Genomic DNA, 12,991 nt, shown 5'->3' on the forward strand with positions numbered 1-12,991 from the left:
CAGTTTTGGCTGCTGACATGCCAACTGTTTTTTCCCAGGCTTTTATGTGAAGAAAAATGAAGTCTCCCATGAAAATCAATTGTTTTTTACACATATGTTCTTAATTTCTTCTCACAATGTTGAATTAGAATTAATATCTGCATTTGGTCGTCTGGCAAAGCGGTTCATACTTTATTGATAACTAAGAAAATAACCTTTTTAATGTTTTTGAAGTTGAAGTAATATTATTCGGCTCTTGGCAATAAAGCAATATTTTAAAATTAAATTTGAGGTTCATGACATCAATGGAAAATTACTGAAATGTAACAGTAGTAGCAGACCTTTTAGGATCTCCTCAATATAAAGTGTAAAAAGTAAATACATAGGTGTATCAAGATTAACAACGAATACTCTGCTCACCAGATTAAAGGCTCCAACCCCAAGTTTGGCACCAGCTTCAAAGTGACTATGATTCTCCCCCTGAGCATAGTTAGATGACTGTAAAATGGTGTGAAGTTCCCTGAAACACAGAATAGGATCAACTTACTGATCTAGGACCTTTCACTCTCCTACTGATAAGGGATATTACAATATGTCAAATGATTCAAACAGCTGATTCAAACAAACAAATGTGTTTTTTACAAATATAATGGCACTTTTCCCCTTTAGATAAATCTAATATCTTTTACATTCCAGTAACCCAAAAAGAAGAGTAAATTGATCATTCAATCCATTTGCTCATTTGGCTGTTGCTCATTTGGTTGTACACAAGTTATTGATCCCAAGTATCTAATACAGATGGTTTTTTGAAAGACAAAGGGATCTGCATCACAAACAGACTGGATAAACACAGGTATTAGCAATAGTGCAGAATAATTATCGTAACCATCATTCATCCATCCATTTTTGAGCTGCTTCATTCAATTTAGGATCTTGGGAGCAAGGCATCCATGACAGGGCACACACAGACACAAACACACACTCTCACGCCAGGGACAATTTTCCCAGACGCCAGTTAACTTAAGCTATGTTTTTAGACTGTGGGAGGAAATCAGAGCACCTTGATGAAAATCATGTGAACACAGGGAGAACATACAGTACAAACTCCATACTGATAGCACCCCAGGTCCAGAACTGATTCCAGGGCCCCAGCACTGTAGGGCAGCAATACTAACCACCGTGCTGCCCTCTGTAACCATCAGGATTTTTTAAAACTGAAGTGGTAATTTTATATTTACCATTGGCTTAAAGAGAGTGATCTCCTCCCATGCCCCATCTTTTTGATAAATCTATGTCTGTGCAGATAACCAGATAATGACTTTATTGCATAGTCTAAGGCACGAAAAAGAAGCGAGATTAAAAGTGTCATTCGCATTTAAGAGTTTACACAATTGGCCACTAAAGCACCGTTCTGGAAAAGTACTTTAAATGTTGTGAAACAGAGAGAAGAAGCTCTTACTTATAGGTCTGGTAACTGCTCCTCACTTTGATTCCACCTTTGATGAAACTGATCATGTTTTCATCCTGAAAGACACACAGGCCTAAGTTGGATTCTAATTCCGAGACTGATTTCCAATCAGGAACACGTACTTTTTTAAATGCATGTAGCTTTCCTGATGTAGTGCACCTGTCATTAAACAGATGCAAATTTGCAAGACAGAAGGCTTCTGAGATTCATTTAACAGGCTTCAAATTTGTTTTCCAATTGGGTTTGTCTCTGCACGTATGTGCACTGATCTTTCATTCTTGATATGGGTGTATAAGGACTAACCGTAAACAAGGATAATGTGATGGAAAGACTCTGATCCTAAGAGAGACGAAAACAGCAGGAGACACTGCTGGTAAAGTTATTCATAGTCCATGTTGCATGTAAGCAAACAGGCAAGTCAATATTCTAGTTCAGTTCTAGTATTCTAGTTGGTTCTGTAAGGAAAATAATCAGACAATCAAGCATCATTATTTCAAGAAATCTTTTGTGCATGAGAAAAATGAAATGAAATAAATTGACAAAAGCATATGATTACACAATGCTTGACTTGCATGCTTGCTTATTCCACATGTTTTCTGAAATTTAATACCATTTCAATCTTATAGACAGAAAGGAAAGTAAGCTTGGCTTGTGGTGGGGAATGTCTGTCTAAAAAGAAGTGACAAAGCGTAAAAAACAAAGAAGACATCAGAGACAGAGAAAACACAGGCTGCTTACCTGAAGGAAAGTGAGTGCTGCTCTCTGCAGGAGACACTCTGCATAGCACAGCTCTGCATGGATCTCCTCTGGGACACATGGAGAACACTATTACCTCCCCTACTCGTATTTGGCTCTTTAATACAACCTTACATTCTTTATGACATTCTTCACATCATTATGCTGTTCACTAATTGGCAGCTGGTTACCATATTCAATGCTATACTTGTAATTCTTTATACAAAACCTTTTTGGGTTTTTGCATAAACAAAATGAGCACAGTAAAATGGAATAGCCTGGTACTAAAATAAAGGTTTAAATAAAGTTTGAATCTATATCCCCTGCCAGGTTTGCAATTTGCAGCTGTTGGGTGGACTGAAGTTTTGATTTAATCAGGGCCTAAGCTTGTTCTGCCAAAGGTAACGTACAATAAATCACAGAAAAAAGCATTTGTTAACAATTACTACAATGCCAAATTTACATCTACATCAATTTAGTTCCTTACATATTTCAAAAATAAGGTTTTGTTACACTGAACACTGATTCATTGCTTTTGACTGAGGTCACATAATGTCATGCAGACACTTAAAAGCTGAAAAACAAAACAGTCAACAGCCACAGATAACATGTTTAAAAAGCGCACTTCACAGAAACACACTGAGAAGTGTGCTCTTCTGTGGCTTTTCTGTGTTTTTTTTTACAGGAATCAAATAAATTATGTATATAAAAAGCCCTTGAGAGCTACTGATTAAACAATGTGCTCTTAATGTCTTCCCACGCACAGACAAATCCAATCACATTTTTCTGTAGAGTCTTAGCATTGGACAAAAAGAGATAGAAAAAGCTCAAGGGCTGAAGACAATGCAAGCATATCACTTTTTGCTCTGTCCTGCTGAATGACTGAAGACATTTCTTTCCCAGTCAAAACTGGCTCCTGAATTATAAGCTTCCAGCTGAAGCTCTATGAAAGGACAGAATAGCTGTGGGAAACACCACTTTAAAAAAGGTGAGGATTTTTCCCTGGATTCTACTTGATAAATTGAGAAAGAAAATACACTTTTAAATCGGGTGCAAAAGCTTTGATAGTCGTATATAGTATGTATGTATGATAAGCCTTTTTTGGGAATTCAAAGCTTTCTCTTCATGGTAATCAAGGATTGTGTTGGCTGGGCGGTGTCAACTTCAGTTAATGTAAATCAAATAAAAAAAAACTTCACAAATTACTTTTAATTTATCAAAAAATGTTTTGAGAGTTTCATGAAATATTAAAAAGAGAAAACAGAGTCTCATTAAACAGGAGATTAAGAGTGGCAGGCAGGTGTATCATCGCACTTGTGTATCATCTCAATAATAAATAATTTTAGAAAAATGTCCTTCATCCACTGACCTTCGGTGAACTGCTTGTTCATGAGGCTGTTGAAGGAAGGTTTTTTTCGGAATCTGAAATAGAAACACAATGTGTCAGAAAATGCTATCTACAAGCCTGAGAGAACTGTTGAAGTCCTGGCACTGTTCACACAAATGTGTCACTTCTCTCACTCCCACATGACAAAGAACTGGATTCTCCTACGAGTGGCTGATCTGCTTAATGTGGCAAGACAGGTAATATTTCTGGGAAGCCATCTCCCCCTCCTGAGAGAGCTGAAAGCAATTTTTGTGATTGACTGTTTTAATGTAAGGGGTATATTTATCCAAGCTATAGACTCTGATCAATAATATTAAGTAGGTGAGCACAAGCTGCCATCTAAAGTGACTTGCAGTCTCTTGTGAATGAGCTATGCATCAGCTACTCTTGTTGAAGTTTATTAAAATTCAACCTCAGGTTTACACCTTGTCTTAAGGACTGTCACGCCGACAGTCCTCCCCTAGAGGGCGCTCCACTACTCCTGTCATTAGTCCAGTGATTGTTGCTATGTTCCCCAGGTTTACCCTGTTATGTGTAATGTTATTTAAAGTCCAGTTTCTCCAGTCCTCGGGGGCTCAACATTAGGGTACGGATGTTGCGAGGCCCGCCTAGCACCAGGATACCCTACATCCGTCTCTTGAGGGCATAGGTCTCATCACGGACACCTCCCATTTCCTGAGCCCGGGGTCTGGAGGAACTCTCCCTGTCATCCTAGGACCTCCATGTTTTCCATGTCTTCAAGTTTTCCTCCTTCCCAGGGATTTTAACCTTGTCGTGACAGAGGATGGATTTATTGTTGATGGACTCATGGACTGTGCCCTGACCTGCCTTTGGACCTGCTCGGATTTGAATGCAATTCTTTGTCACCCCTGCTCACTGTCTCATGGACTGTCACTGTTATTCTGTGCACCATTAAACCCCTGTGTGTTCTCCCATACCACGCCTCCTGTTTTCTCCAACTTACCGCATCGCATAGGATCTACAACAAAACCCGACACGGACTATGAATACAGGAAGAGTCTTTAAAATTGTCATTTTCACTCCCAATTAACAATGCAACAATCTTAACAGATTTTTGTGGAAAGTAGGCTGATCTGTGCTAAGCTGCACAAGTAAAAGAGGAGAGAGAGCCTATTTTAGTGTGACGAATGTAAAGCTCCTTTCCAAATGTGAATCCAATGGGTTAGAAAAAGAGTATGTCAAAATCCCGCCGTACACAATTACACTGTCTGCTTGAAGAAACAGATCTTGTATGCCTTGATTCTTTTTACCAACCAACATTTGCTTCAGGCATGCAAAGACTGAGAAGAAATAAACACAAACATACACTAAATTCTAATTCCAATGAATCTACAGTATAACTCTGAGCCACAAGAAAAGAATACTCACCATGCCTAGAAGAAGCATGCGGTATGCTAATTTATGATTTCTCAAACATGTTGACAACTAATTTGTCTCATAATTAACCACACCACTCCTTGTGCTTAACCAGCAACACATTCACAAAAGGTTTCTTCTCTCAGAAGTGCAAGTGGACATTGGGATCTGCAATCTGACAACCACCTACTGCAGTGGAAAATACATTACATGCATTAACAAAACGTTTACACCCACCTAGCAACATAAATTAAAACTCAAAGCCTCCGTACTATACAAACGGGTTGTGCCTTGCAGTCATATCTGACGTCATTGTGATGCTTAAGGGTGGCATGGTGGTATAATATTTAGCATTACTGCCTCATAGCGCTGGGGTCCTGGGTTCAACATTGAACCCGGGTTGCTATCTAAATGGAGTTTGTAAGTTCTCTCTGTGTTTGTGTGGGTTTCCTCTAGGTGCTCTGATTTCCTCCCACAGTCCAAAGACATGCTGGTATGTAAATTGGCCCTGCTAGGAGTGAGTGTGTGTATGTGTGTTTGCCCTGTGATGGACTGGCAGCCCAACCAGAGTGTATTCCACTTTGCGCCTGTTGCTTGCTAGCTCCCCTGTGACCCTGAATTGGAAGAAGAGGTTAGAAAATGGATGGATGTGATGATTACTAGAAAGTGAAAAACATGCCAGTGGACACAAAGAAAATATTGAGAAGGTCCCCTTAATGTTCTCGAAAGAAACAAGCAACCCTTTGAGTAACATTATCTTTAAGGTTAAGGCCTTGTACTGAATTTCACACCAGTTAAAATTGATTTTCTGTCAGCTTTCAAATAATCATTCCACTTCCCTATTTCTAATCCCTACAGGTGCCTGAGAGAATCAAGAAAAAAACATCCTGAAGAAAGGGTTTTGTGATAAAAAACTAAACTGCCTTTTGTCCTTCTCAGACAGTATCAGTTAGCAGTTTACACTGTTTGTCCTTTATTCTGTCTAGAATGTTTCACAGCATTCACAGCAGAGTGAGTGAGTTGAAAAAAAGCACGTCTTTGATGTTGAATAATCTTAAAACTTTTCTTCAAAATCCTCAAATCCAGTTTCGTTCCTTTCTCTCCTCCATAATTGTGATTAAATGTAAATGACTAAATGTAAAAAAAACCCTCCAATTTCCCAAACACCGAAGGGCTACTGTTTTCTGTTTGGCTTTTTTCCCTTTACGTCACTAAAACGTATAATTAATTAAATTGATATCTAAAATGTTACAAAATATTTAAAAATATAAAATGCTGACTCTTTTCCAGAAAACATTTTTATTTTTTTAAATGAGAATTTGACCTTTATTGTTCGGCCCTAGTATTCCATGAGATCATCCCTGTCCAGGGTGGATGATTTTAACACTATCATCTTAACACTGATGTCGTAAGTGGAATTTTAATGAATCCAACAAGAATGACTCTCAGAATTTCTGGATAAGAGTACATTTTGTCCTTGCACTAAGACTAATTCAAATATGCTGTTATTAGGGTTAGGGGAAATTTCCTGAGGAAACTCGCTGATTCTTCAACAAACTGAGCATTGTATGTGGCAGAGACAGGGGAATTCTCTTTATCAATGTGGGATTTCCACTGTATAATAAAGCTGTGAGTTCAGCCACAGGCACTGTACAGCAAGCTCAAGGACTGCGTAGCACCCGTGTTCTTCTCAAAGTTAGTCTGCTTTTGGTTCAAGGGGTAAAACCAAGTGAATCCTGAGACAGACTCAAGCACTCAGACTCAGTGTGAATGGCACACATTGAAATAACAGAAAGCAGTAAGATTCAGTATAAAAACTGATCAGGAAAAGCCGGATTCAGAGGGCTTCTGTCCTCGCCTTATAAAACCATTAGGGTTAGGGTTTTATAAGCCTCGCCTTATAAAACCATTAGAGCAGCAAACCATCTGAGTGATATACAGCTGTAAATGTAGTTTCTCTGTAAAGCTCAAGTAAATGATGGATTGTGGAGAAACTGAAGTAATGATAATTCTGTGTATTACTTGCTATATTTTTCAATGAAGAAGTCAGGTGATAAATTATATTTTAATTTAAAAAAAGTATATGTGAGTAAAGAATATTTGAAACAGGCACGGTAGTAGAATTTCTTTCATCTCACTTGCCAGGTGAATTAGTTTCATTTCCTCCCACTGGACAGAACTTTATTTTTTAAAGATGTAATCATCTCAGCAAGCTTCAATCTCAAATCCCTCTCAGAAGAAAAAAAATGAATGAGTGCTTTCTGAAACACTACTTCTCTGTATTTAAAAAATACTTCTACACTTCAATGTCAGCAGTTCATTTTCATCCCAGCATACCAATGGACCTTTTTTAATTAACCTGGAGATGCTGAAAACATGAAAATATTTTGGAAAACCTGCACATTGAGCAAGGAGTTTGGACTGAAGCAGTCAGCAGGTCTGATACTATGACTTCAATGCTATAAGACACAGTGGACACAAAGTAAGGGCCTTTGCGACATAAACCATCCCACTGACCCCTGTCCCTGCATATCTGAAATAGTAAGGAAGCAACCATCATTGGCAGCACAATGCATGGGTTTACCCACTGGTACGTGGGGATACTGTATCTGGGAGAGCCTTCACAGATAGTCAGGAATCCAAGCACACATTCACCCCAAGAAGGCCTAAATACAATTACACTAAATAAATAGATTGGCTTTCATTTACATGAATGTTTCAGCTCTGTTTTTTAAAGAGCTATAAGCATTCTGTACAGGTTATAGTATTCTAAAATACTGGTGGGGCAACAGAAAGTGATGTATAACAGAGTTTGAAAACCAGGGTCAGTGCTAGATTATGTGTCTGACAGCCTTTTGATGGGAGGTACAAAGAAAGAGTATATCTTCACTTTTTTGCTGTCTTGTCCCTCTTTTTAATTTCTGGATTCTCAGTATGTCCACCCTCATTTTATGATGGGAGGGCAAAGTTTTTTTTTTGGGGGGGGGGGCAATAGTGTCTTGTACTGGACCTAATAAGAACACCTTCTACACTCTATTGCTGAGTGGCGCTGAAATAAGAAAAGCATGGCTCTGGAATAGTACAGTGCTGCAGCTTTCTCTTATACAATTCCCCTGGAGATACAATTGAAGCCTTTTTCACTGCAATCTAGCCCAGCCTACATTAAGCAGAGCAGGAAATGAGGCAGAAAAAGTCTAATTGATTTAAAAAAGGTCATGTGAACAGACATCACAACAAAACATGTGACTTAATGTTACAATACTACCCCTTGACTGTCTCTTCTCCCTAAGGCAAACACTGAATAAATGCATAGCTTGGCATAGCTTGTCACATCTTTTTCTTGAAGTCAAGGTGAAATTGGAACATGGTTGACAGTACTCAGTAAACAAACATGTACAGTATTTGCAACTGGAAATTAACAGTTAATTTGACTAATTAATAACTACGTATGGGTGCAAATTAAGGATCTGAGTAAAATTACATAAGCCTTAAGTTTCAGCTGGACCTTCAGTAGTATGGTGACATTTCTGATTGACTTACATGTTTTGTTCTGATTAGTAACATTGTTGCAAAATTTTCCTATATACTGAAGTTCTATTAAAGTTGTTGTTGGATGTTTGAAGGGTACTATTTCAAACTCATATTTGCCAGTAGCTATATCACCCTGCAATTCACAGCTGGGAACCCACTGAAGCTTAGCAGATGTGAACCTGGCTAGTACTGTAACTGGATAGGAGACCTCCTGGGAAAGCTAAGGCTGCTGCTGGAAGTGGCGTTAGTGGAGCCAGTAGGGGACCCTCTCCCTGCGGTCTGTGGGGGTCCTAATGCCCCAGTATAGTGACGGGGACACTATACTGTAAAAAGGTACTGTCCTTCAGATGAGATGTAAAACCAAGGTCCTGACTCTCTGCGTTCATTTTAAATCCCAGGGAGTTTCTCAAAAGGAGCAGGGGTATTACTCTGGCATCCTGGCCAAATTTCTCATTGGCCTTTAAAAATCATGGTCTCCTAATAATCCCCATCTGTCAATTGGCTTCGTCACTCTGTTCTCCTCCTCACTGACAGCTGATGTGTGGTGAGCGTACTGTGCACACAATAGCTGCCGTTGCATCATTAGGTGGATGCAGCACAGGGAAGTTCCCATTAACTGTAAAGTGCCTTGAGTGGAGTGTCCAGAAAAGTGCTATATAAGGGATGGGCTGATTGGCCTCCTCTTATTTGTAACCATTCTTACTTTAAAACCTGGGTCCCTGCAGACTTTCTCATTTACTGTAAATGTAGATACCTACTGGTTTTTGACCAAAATTGTGTATCAGGCTTGGGCATGGCTATCCCATCTTAGCCCTAGAAGGTTGATGTGTTTGCAGTTGTTCATTCCAGCTCATACATCTGCTTGTTATTGGCTTAACTGGACAAATGTAACCTTCTCATAGCTCTTCAGGTGCTGCTGCTTTAAAGAGCCCTAGAAAACTTGCAGACACAATTTTGGTAGTGGTTATATTAAAGTAGTGCAACAACACAATTGTTCCCATTTGTAAAGTGTCAGGTGTGCCACAGAATCGCAAGAGACTGTGGTTTAAAAGTGTCGATCTGGAGCTTTGTGTAGCTTTTTCCAGGACTGATCCAAATATCAAACTGTTAAACTAAATATATCAATATGCATAAACCTGCTATCATTAGTATGTAGTATCTATGGCTCAGTTCAAAATCAATGTTATTTCTTTGAATAGTAGTTCTGGTATTTTAAAATTATTTGGTTGCAGAAAAACATTTGGTTTGTAAAAGATGCTTCATCCTGATATGGTATAGGAAGCCCGGCTGTACTACTACTACTACTACTACTACTACTACTACTACTACTACTACTACTACTACTACTACTACTACTACTACTACTAATAATAAGCTTTACACTTATATAGTGCTTTTCTGGACAATTCTAATTTAATTCCTGTAGTTCATATTCTTTTACACTCCAGGGGAGCCGTATAAATGGATGATCCTGCGCTCTGACCCCAAGCTTCTCTCTCCCCATCTGTGTGTCTGTGTGTCTCATGGAGAGCAAGCTGGGGTATGCAAAAAGTCAAATTCCTAATGCAAGAAATTGTATATTGCTAATAAAGTGATCTTATCTTTTAATTTAAGCAACAGTTCAATAGTTTACAGTCTGACTATGCTTTGTAGCAGACCAGTAGGCTGACTTTACGAATGATTACATTTACAGTACACAGGTCTGGTTTATATGGTATACAGTATCTAACTTTATTTCATCCTACCCTGTTCCACTCCTCTCTGCTTACACACCCACACACAACCTCCCCCAAACTGCTGCTAAGTCCACCCCCTCCTACTGTCTGCCTCATGTCAGCTCCTGCTTTGTCTCTGATGCTCATCTGCTCCCTACTACAAGCCCCTGAAACAGAGCCTGCCACAGCCTATTCACATCTATACTGTCTCCCCTCTATACAGTTATTTTCATTGCACCTCCATCGTCTGATGCTTACCAGGTCTTTCCATCTATGCCCAAGCTGACAAGTATTGTGATTATACCTGGAAATCAGCATTTAGAGCACTGCTTGTCATAGACAGAGGGATTAAATAGCAACCACAGTTTTCCTTCAAGTTCCCATGAGAAAGACAGGGATATGATAGAGGTGGAGCCCATGACAATTCCTGAGGATAAAAATGGCTCAGCCCCATCCACTGGGATACATACTGTAAACCTGGCAAAATGCACCTCATAGGATGCCAGGAGAAAGGGAGACATGTCATTATGCATTATGGGGTGTTGATTCACTAGATATGTGTAGTAGCAGTGACTCACCTGTCTGTACTGTGGACTTTTAGAGTAATCTGTCTAACAATGCTGTAGAAGCTTACTCAATTGGGCTTCTTCAGAAAGTAGTTTGACAAGATCCCTCTATAAATAATACTAGCTTAGCATTATATAAGATTCGGTCTTGAGTAGTTCAATCAGTTGAGGTGCTAGCTAGAAGCTCAGGCTGAGCCCTACAGTAATGACAGTGTTGTCCCATTTTATTATCCATTTAACCAAGATCCTACAAGCATCATGAGTGCTACAGCGATTGGATGAACCTGATTCAGTCATGCTGTCTTCATCCTGACATTTACCAGCTGGTCCTGCCAACTTCTGCCACTGCGCCAACCTGTAAGGTGCTTCAGAGCTCACAGTGTCAAACAGTGAATGGCTCTGACAGCTGGGGAGTAAAGTGTGTGCAGATCCTCATTTCAAAAAGCCTCCATAAATTGGTCCACTTGGGTCACAGTGGAATGCCTACCTGATCAACAAATTTCAATTACAAATTAGGTAATTATATACGCAAAAATGACTGAAAATTTCAAATGAAAATAATCAAATTTGAAAAAGAAGACAGTTCTGATATGGAGTGTTTAGCATCTTACCTGGAATTGTTTACACAAGTCAATGTGATTAAAAATCCAATCAACAGAATAATGTAAACTCCTGTACACATGTGATACCTTCATACCTTTGGCACACTGCCTGGGCATCTTTCATGGTGTTTCCTGCTTCTAGTATGTTCTGAGGATCAAAAGTCATCATGGCCTGCATCTCTAATATTGTGGCATATGTGAGGGAATGGTACATGCTTTCTTTGGTTCTGAAAGAGAAAAGGGAAGAAAAAAGCATGTTAAAGTTTTTTTTACTGAAGTATAAAGTCATCCTTTTCTGATCCATTATCGAGAACAGCTATTTTGGAATCACCTCTTTGTACCTTTTTGAGAGGCCTGTCTCTGCAGTGTCTATATCCAGAAAAAAAAACAAGCTTTTGTTGAGTCAGTTTCTCTGGGAGTTACTCTCATCACAATGAAATTGACAAAAACACATTTTATAACGCAAACTGACAAACAAATACAATAAAAGGCACTTCTTTGGTCCTGTATGGGGCTGTCTGACTTGTCATTTTTTGTTGGTGAGATTTGAACAGCCTATTCCCAATCATGCGACAAGCTTGTAGAAGCAATAATATTTCAATCTCAGATCACATGGCTCAGAGAAACTGAAATTGGAGGGGATATACAGAACTTGTGAACTATGCTGCTATATTACATTCTACTCCTTTCCTATTTTAAGATTCTGTTGTGTTGGGTTGAAAATCTCCATTGAATTGCACTCAATAACAAATAAAATTACTACCCCCGCTGTCACTTACTGTACTGTATATTAACCAGGGCACTTGTGGAAACTGCTGCTGAATCAAGCAAATTAAAAGCAAATTAAATAAATTTCTACAACAATGTCACATGCTATCCTTGTAGTTTGTGCGTATATCAGTCTTACAGATATATCCTATTCTGTGAGCAAAATTCAGATTAAATTTCCTATTTCATGCAGTGTCTGGGTGTCCCAGCAAAAATAATACTATTGACAGTTTGACACAGTGTCAACACTACATGTTAACATTTTGCTCATATGAGCCATAGAACCTCTCAATTTTATTTATCTAGCTGATGTCTTGATAATCAGCAGTTAATTATTTAGTGAACTAGTAAAAACTCTCATTTCCTAGTTCGTAAGTACCCTGACGAATCCAGCTCTAGTGCCTTGAATGCACAGCAATAAATTTTAATGGTCAATATGGTCGATCTTGAACCAGACCAGTGTGCAATATCAATCTCTGTAACATTTCAACCTGTCTTTATGTATTCGGGTCGATCACATGTCTTTTGTTGAGGAAGCAAGGAAAATAAATGAACCGTTGCTAAAAACATTCTTAACTAAATTATTCCACTGATTCCACACAAAATCTGTGAGGTATGGAAGTAACATATTTGAGTTGTTCAGAGAGCTTTGGATTAAGTTGCAGAATATGGAGGTAAAATTCCTAATTTGAACTAAACCACAACTCTACTCAGTCTTATTTTTCAGGTTATGGATTAGTCATTAAATAATCCCTCAATCTGACAATTCAGAGTAGTAAGGCATCACATTAGCATTAATGCAGTTGCTGCTAAGACAGATCATGACCCACATACTCATGATTCTTTTGAAACAGGTGTACAAT

At 38.8% G+C, this 12,991-nt stretch overlaps 1 protein-coding gene across 1 annotated transcript in view; it reads right to left on the reverse strand.

Annotated features, from left to right (window-relative positions):
- Positions 1-12,991, reverse strand: part of ttc39a (tetratricopeptide repeat domain 39A) — a 57,972-nt gene that overhangs the window by 10,936 nt on the left and 34,045 nt on the right. Inside the window, exons 4-8 of the mRNA XM_088928282.1 lie at positions 11,456-11,587; positions 3,552-3,604; positions 2,186-2,253; positions 1,439-1,503; positions 400-499 (exon numbers count right to left, since the gene is read on the reverse strand). Of these exons, the coding sequence (XP_088784408.1) occupies positions 400-499; positions 1,439-1,503; positions 2,186-2,253; positions 3,552-3,604; positions 11,456-11,587 (418 nt within the window). The remainder of the gene's footprint in view (positions 1-399; positions 500-1,438; positions 1,504-2,185; positions 2,254-3,551; positions 3,605-11,455; positions 11,588-12,991) is intronic.

This window comes from Atractosteus spatula, chromosome 11 (genome assembly GCF_055471065.1).
Source record: "Atractosteus spatula isolate fAtrSpa1 chromosome 11, fAtrSpa1.hap1, whole genome shotgun sequence".
NCBI classification, from domain to species: Eukaryota; Metazoa; Chordata; class Actinopteri; order Semionotiformes; family Lepisosteidae; genus Atractosteus; species Atractosteus spatula.